Here is a 7,553-nt window from a genome sequence, read left to right on the forward strand (position 1 = left end):
TCTTTCTTTCTTAATGAGAGTAGGAAGGATGACAAGGATATTAAGAATTAGACAAACTTATAAACGGCCAGTGGTCATCTAAAGGGTACATCTTTCTCTTTTCTTCCTTTCCCTTCCTTTCTTTCTTTTCCTCCTTCCTTCCTCCCTTCCTTTCTTACTGTTTTCATGTTTTATTATGGAAAATTTCAAACATACACAAAAGTAAAGAGAGTAGGATAATGTACTTCTATTCACCCATCGCCCAGCTACAACTTTTATTTTGTCATTGATATTGTTTCACACATTCCCCTAGTCTACTAACACTGGTCATTTTGCTAGAGCATTTTAAAATAAATTTCAGACATCATCTCTCGTGTAAATATTTCAAAATGGAGTATCTCTAAGATAACCAAAATGCCATTATCACACCTAACAAAATTAGTATGATTCCTTAATATTAGAAATATGCCTGTTTAGAAAGTGGTTTGGTAATACGCATCAAGAATGTATTCATACACTCTGACCCAGTAACTTCGCCTCTCTTTTTCTACTGAATTACAGGAAAAAAGTTTATTCTGTAGCCTTATTTGTAAGAGAAAAATACATAATTGAAAACAACTTGGGGCTGGCCCCGTGGCTTAGAGGTCAAGTGCGCGTGATCCGCTGCTGGCGGCCCAGGTTCAGATCCGGGCGCGCACCGACGCACCTCTTCTCTGGCCATGCTGAGGCCACGTCCCACATACAGCAACTAGAAGGATGTGCGACTATGACATACAACTATCTACTGGGGCTTTGGGGGAAAAAATAAATAAATAAAATTAAAAAAAAAAAGAAAACAACTTGACTGTCTAACAATAGTAATTATGGTATGTTCATGCAAGGATATTTATAAGGTTTTAAGGTTGAGTGGCAATGTTTATAGTTAATGCAACTAAGACCAAGCAGGATTTAAAATTACGTGTTCAGTGTGAGATTTGTAAATATGTGTGTAAAAGTTTTCACCGGGCACTGACTATATCTCAGGTGCTGTGCGAATAGTGTTCACTCAAAAAATAGGAGCATTTTTAATGCCTCTTACAGATGAGGAAATTGCTGTTCAGAGAGAAAATTACTTTTAGAGTACCCTCAGCTGATGAGAAGTAAACTGAGGCATGGGTGGGCCCCAAGTTCTGTTTGTCTCCATAGCCCAAGAATTTAACCATTCTTCTGCCACCCTGGGCATCAAATATTAACAGGAGTTGTCACTAACTGAGCAGTGGGATTAGAGGTGGTTTCTATTTCTTCTTCACACCTTTCTTCACTTTGCAACATTTTCTACTGAAGGTATTAATTTTATACTAGAAAAAAATACATTTAGATTATATATTTAAAATTTTATATTTAAAATTAAAGAGAAAACATATTTGGAACTCGCACCAGATGAAGGGCTAACATGGCCAATGTGCAAAAAGCTCCTATAAATTGATCAGAAAAGAGACAAACAACTCAAGGGAAAAAGATGCAACTCAGAAGCCCAATGACTAATGATACAAAAAAGATCCTATATCTCACTAATAGCCAAGTAATTGCAAATTAAAATCATGATAAGATACCATTTTCTATTTATCAAATTGGCCAAAATTTAAAAAGACTGAATAACATCCATGTGCTGGTGAGGAGATGGGGAAAGAGGCGCTAGGACCCACTGCTGGCAGGGAGGGGGCTGTGCTAGTAATATCTATCAACACCAAACACCCATACCCTTTGACCCAGCACAAACTCAGCAGTTGTAAGAGTCTGTCTTACTGAAATAAGAGCATCACTTGTAAAGATATATGTTTATGAATAGTTACTGCAGCACTATTTGTAGGGAGGATATTGGAAAAGCGTGACTTTCTACCAATAAGGAAATAGTTTAATGACTCAAGATCCATCAATTCAATGGAATATCATGCAGCCATTAAAAATAGTTAGATCTATAAGTAATGACCTGTGAAGAGAAAAGGAAGATGTATTGTGTACAGCCTCGTTACTCAAATGGGGTCTACCGTACAAGGCATTGGCATCACCTGGGAGCTTGTGGGAAATGCAAAATCTTGCCCCCACTCTAGACCTACTGAATCAGAATCAGCATTTTAACAAGATTCCTGAGGGAAGCACTGGTGTATAGTGTGACTCCAATGGGAAAGCCTTCTCGTGTATTGTGGCAAAAATGGGTACTCATCCACCAAAATCCATCCTCTCCTTCTACACTACTACCTCTCATTTTTAGCTGGGCATGTGGCCACCCAGGATAAAAATTATATTTCCCAGGCTTCCTTGCAGTTTAGTGGGGCCATGTGGCTAAGCTCTGGCCAAGAGGACATGACTAGAAGTGAAGAATATCATTTCTACATTGTGCCCCTAAAAAAGAATGCAACTGTATTCCCCTGGGTGTTTCTTGCTTTCTGCCAACTGAAAAATGTCAGCAGCTGACTCAGTCACTGTATTAGTCTGCTCGGGCTACCATACCAAAATACTACAGATTGGGCGGCTTAAACAACAGAAATTTATTTCCTCACAGTTCTGGAGGCTGGAAGTCCAAGATCAAGGTGCTGGCAGGATTTGGTTTCTGGTGAGGCCTCTTTTCCTGGCTTGCAGATGCCTATCTTCTCGCTGTGTCCTCACGTGACCTTTCCTTGGTGTATGTGTGTGTGTGTGTGTGCGTGTGTGTGTGTGTGTGTGTAGAAAGACAGAGAGACTATTTATCTTCCTCTTTTTAGAAGGCCACCAATTCTGTCAGATTAGAGCCCCACCCTTATGACCTCATTTAACCTTAATTACTTCCTAAAGGCCCTATCTCCAAATATAATCACTTTTAGGGGTTAGGGTTTCAACAGATGAATTTGGAGGGAGACACAATTTAGCCTATAGCAGCCAGAGATGGAGGCCACAGCAAAAATGCCCCACCCTCCTCGACTGCCTACCTCTGAACTGTTAGACGAGAGAGAAACTAGTATGTTATTCAAGCCACTGTATTTTGGTTCTGTTTGTTACAGCAGCTTAGCCTATTTCCCATCTGACTCACACATGTATATGTTTACAAAAGCTCCACTGAACAAGAAGAAAAGTATAAAATGATGCCCTCTAAATGGTTACTGTTGATTGCTACAAAGGTGAGAGCGGTGAATAAACTAAAATAAGAGTATTGATGGGAAAAGTTATCCAACAACATTTCAAGTTTTACAATCACAGCCAACATTCAGATGACTATGGGAAACATGATTTTTCCCATTTTGTAAGCAAATGCCTAAAACAGTAAGAATCTTTACAGCAGGACTCTTAATTATAAAGACCGGTCACACAAATTCCAACCCTCCGTACATACCAGTTTTCCTTCTTCCCCTCCCTCCCTCTCTCCCTCCTTCCCTCCTTCTGGGGTGGGGATGCTGTGTCCCAGGGCAGGCAGGGACTAAGGTAGAACAAGTACAGTCCCTGTGCTGCTGCAACATCTTTCCAGGGTTTTATTTTCAGTTCTTCTCTCTGTACTCCAAGGGCAGAACAGGGATTTCCTTGAGAGGGAAGGATTTCCATAGTGCCCTTGGAAGTCATTGTCACCTTCCTACTGGTAGAATGGCATGAGGGGCCCCCATCGGTTCAAGATGGGGACCTTGACCATACCGTGATGAGGACAGGGGCAGCCGGGCAGTAGGTAGCCTTTGTCCTCCTCTGCAGCAGGTTGGCGCTCGGGCTCCAGGAGGCACGGAAAGTTGGTGCTCTGGTGGACCAGGTTTGGGTCACCCTGGGCCAGGTACAGCACATGGGAAACTGGGTACACCGAAGGGCAAATACTGGTGAACCTGTGTTCGTCCTCTGCTGTGCTCACAAGGTCCTGTGACGGGAAGAAACCGGCGTGTCCCAGGTCTTTGGCGGTCATGTAGAGTCTTTTGAAGGCAGGGTGTCCATCCTCTAGCTTGGGGTTGGGGCTACGGATGGGCCTGTAAAACTCTTTGTCCCGGAGTTGGGTGTCTAGCTTCATTTGCTATGGAAACAAATCACGTATGAACAGAGGGCTGAGAGAGGTGAAAGACAATGCAGCTTCCTTGGAAGTATCTAAGACAGAGCACACTTTTCTCTATTTTTGAAAATTTTAAATTAGTTTTTGAATGGTAATATATACAACAGACGAAAATACTGAAATAATACAAAAAGGTTTATAGTGAAAAGTAAGTCTCTTTCTTGTCCTCCTCTTGCCTTGGTTCCCATCTTCAGAGGCAATCACTGCCATCAGTGCTTTTTGCATCATTCTAGAAATATTTTATGTACATATAAACATACACGTATATATCCACCCCCCTGGTTTATACACAAATCATGCATATTATAATTCCACTCTGCACTTTGCTTCCATTAAATAATGTATCTCAGAAATTGTTCCACCTTTGTCTATATAGATCTTCTTCTTCTTCTTTTTAGTGGAGATGCCTCAAGATAGGAAAAAATTTCTTAAACAAGACTTAAAAAGAGCAAATGATAAAGGAAAACACTGATGCATCTAGCTATATTAAAATAAGAATTTCTATTCACTGAAAGACAGAGTGAAAAGACAAACCATAAACTAGAGAAGAGTTTTGCCACTCATAACTGGCAAATGAAAGACGTCCAGAATATTTAAGGAACTCCAATAAAGTAATAAGAAAAAGTCAAGCTACCCAATAGAAAAGAGGCAAAAGACATGAACAGACATTTCACAGAATAATAAATATCCATAAATAAACAAAAAGATGCTGCACTTCATGAATAATCAGTGAAATGAAAATTATGACCATATTTTCATTTCTTCATATGACCATGAAGAAAATATTATTTCAAACCCACCAAATTGACAAAAATTAAAAAGTGTGACAATACCAAGTATGGCAAGATTGGAAAGCTACAGGACTATCTTCTGGTGAGAAAGTAAACCGATACAACCACTTTGGAAAGCAGTTATGTCACCTGCAACAAACAATTTCACTCCTGAGATGGGTGACCTCTTGCACATGAGGCTGTGCCTCATCTCCATTGCAGTATTTGGGGGCAGGGAGTAACAAAAAAGTAAATAACCCAAATGTCCACCAACAGGAGAATGGGCAAATATACGGCAGCATATTCGTGCAATGTCATACAACACAGCAGAAAATGAATAATATGCCATAATGTGTAGCAAAAAATAAAAGTCACAGAAGAGTACAAATAGTATGATCCAATATACAATAAAGTTCAAAAAAGGCAAACCTAAACAATTTGTTTAGAGGGATACATACATACAGGGTAAACTGTTTAAAACACACACACACACACACACACACACACACACACGCATGCACACAAGGGAATGATTAACCTGAAACTCAGAACAGTGGCTACCTCTGGAAGTGGGGGGACGGGGGGGCACACAAGGGCTCTAAGATACTGTTAATGTGGTATGTTTTAAGCTGGCTGATGATGGTGCTTGTTTTATCAATGTTATTGAAACTGTAATTATATATTATTTACATTCTTTTGTATGCATGACTTATATTTGATGTACATTTTAAAATACACCCACACATACACATAAAAGTCCTCTTAGATCTCCTGGCATAGGATATTGTTCTAACTAAGTGCCCCCAATGTCCACACTTATAATAAAAATGAAATCAGGATTCCAGTGGGCAATTGAACAGACAAGACTGAGTGACTTCTTACCTCTTGTGGTGTGACCCTGGAGTATTTGTGCTTCCCATAGGGTTTATAGTCGACCATGTAGGAGCTTTGGTAAATGTCTAAGTCCACAGGGGCCTAAAGGACAAGGAAGAATACAAAACAAGAGACCCCATCTTGTTGTTCTTCCACTTAAAGGTATTCAGTGGCTTCTCATTGTCTGCAGGACAAAGGCCAACTTTTGGGCCTGGCGTTTGGAGCCCGTCATGATCTGCCTTCTACATGCCCCTCCGCACTCGAGCCTCACTTCTTTCCACTCTTCACACATGCCTGGCACATGCTCTGATCTCCTGCTGGAAACGCTAGTTGCACTCCTCACCGACTGGCAAACTCCTACATATCCTCTAAGACCCAGATTAAATGTCACATCCCCAAAACACCTCTCCCACCGTTTTATTCTCCACTGCCCAAGAATTAAACCCCTTCTCTTCTGCTTTCATAGTACATTCTACATCTATCACTACAGCACTTATCGTGGTATACTATAAATGATTTAATGAAGTTCACTAAATTAGGACCTAATCTTAGGCATCTCTGCAGCCTCAAAGCCCAGCATGGTGCCCAACACACTGAGGGTGCCCAGTAAATGCATGCTGGCTAAATAAATGAACCCCATGTACACACCTAGCTCTCCCCTGCCTGTTTTGAAAAAATCCATTGTTCCAGAATGATGACCAGAGGGAGCCCCAAAGAGCCTGGCCCTCCTCTGGGGCTGCTTGCTGAGGCTGACCAATCTTGGGATGGTCACAGGGACAGAATCCCACAGCACTCACCTGTCTGGGGTACACCACACCTGCCATAGCAGACGACCTAGACATAGACAAGTTGGTTAGCCTTGCTTCTGCCACTGGCAGGCAAAACAGCCACTGTCCCCAAAGCTGTGCCAACCAAGTACCACTCCCAGTCCTCTTAGCCCCACCCTGCACATTATGCAATCATCCAGGGATTGGGGGTGGCAGCAGGGATAAATGGGCTGGTGGGCAGGGGCCCTGAGGCAAAGAGTCTGGCACAGAATTCAGGAGGAATTGGAGGTGTTGAGAACATCAGATTTATCTCTCAAGCGGAGGTAAGTCTGACAGCAGGGGAAGTGGTATGCTGCTAAATGTCTAGCAATCACCTTTCAGGGCAAATAAGCCCCAGTTTATATTTGCCAATTTCTGTGTTGTAAATGCTCCCACCATGGCCCATTTTGAGCTATCACTATATTGTCACTAATGGCAAATTGCCAAGATGTGCACAGACTGGGCTTTCAGAGCCAGGGTGAGCTACTCCAGCACACATGTCCCACTGAACAGCGCTCTGAACTACCCTCAGGAAGCAAGGTTCATGCCTAGGCCTTAGAGGCACCCTGATTCAGAAGCACTGACTGTGTTTTCTAGTGGAAATTGGGGGTAGCCAGGGTAAACTTGTGAGGCTCTGCATTCCCAGTTGAACAAGAGCAGCATGTAGGTCCAACCCTGCCCCTCGCCCCCCAGCCCTGAAGTCCTAGAGGCTTGGCCTGACTGCCTGGGCACTGGAGAGCTCTTTGAGCTCACCCCATCTTGCATACATGACCCCCTAGGTTCTTGATTGGTGCTCCATTTCATCCCCACAGACCCCTGCCCTGAGCCCCACTCCATTCAGCAGACAATGGCCCAGCAGGGTGGTTGCCAGACCTCAAATGGCTCCTGTGTTCCCTCCTTTTTGTGCATAGACAGCTCTTCTCCTGGGGCTGGGGTCCAGTTTCTATGCAAACAGTATCTACCCATCCTTCTGCCAAGGGGATGATGATGATCCTGCCTTTCCAACTCCAGGTGCCCCTGCCGCATGGAGAGTCCTGCTGATGTGTCCCTCTGCCACACCTGTCTTTGAGATGAACCTTGACCTACATG

General features: G+C 42.7%; 1 protein-coding gene across 1 annotated transcript; it reads right to left on the minus strand.

The window, feature by feature from the left end:
- Positions 1 to 3,460: 3,460 nt before the first annotated feature.
- SPMIP9 (sperm microtubule inner protein 9) lies at positions 3,461 to 6,482 on the minus strand. Its single transcript, XM_058550641.1, has 3 exons — positions 6,456 to 6,482; positions 5,668 to 5,760; positions 3,461 to 3,979 (listed from the first exon to the last, which is right to left on the minus strand). The coding sequence occupies exons 1-3, from the start codon at positions 6,480 to 6,482 to the stop codon at positions 3,560 to 3,562; spliced, it is 540 nt and encodes a 179-aa protein (XP_058406624.1). The 3' UTR covers positions 3,461 to 3,559.
- Between the last annotated feature and the right edge of the window lie 1,071 nt (positions 6,483 to 7,553).

The sequence above is a fragment of the Diceros bicornis genome, chromosome 12 (genome assembly GCF_020826845.1).
Source record: "Diceros bicornis minor isolate mBicDic1 chromosome 12, mDicBic1.mat.cur, whole genome shotgun sequence".
NCBI lineage: Eukaryota > Metazoa > Chordata > Mammalia > Perissodactyla > Rhinocerotidae > Diceros > Diceros bicornis.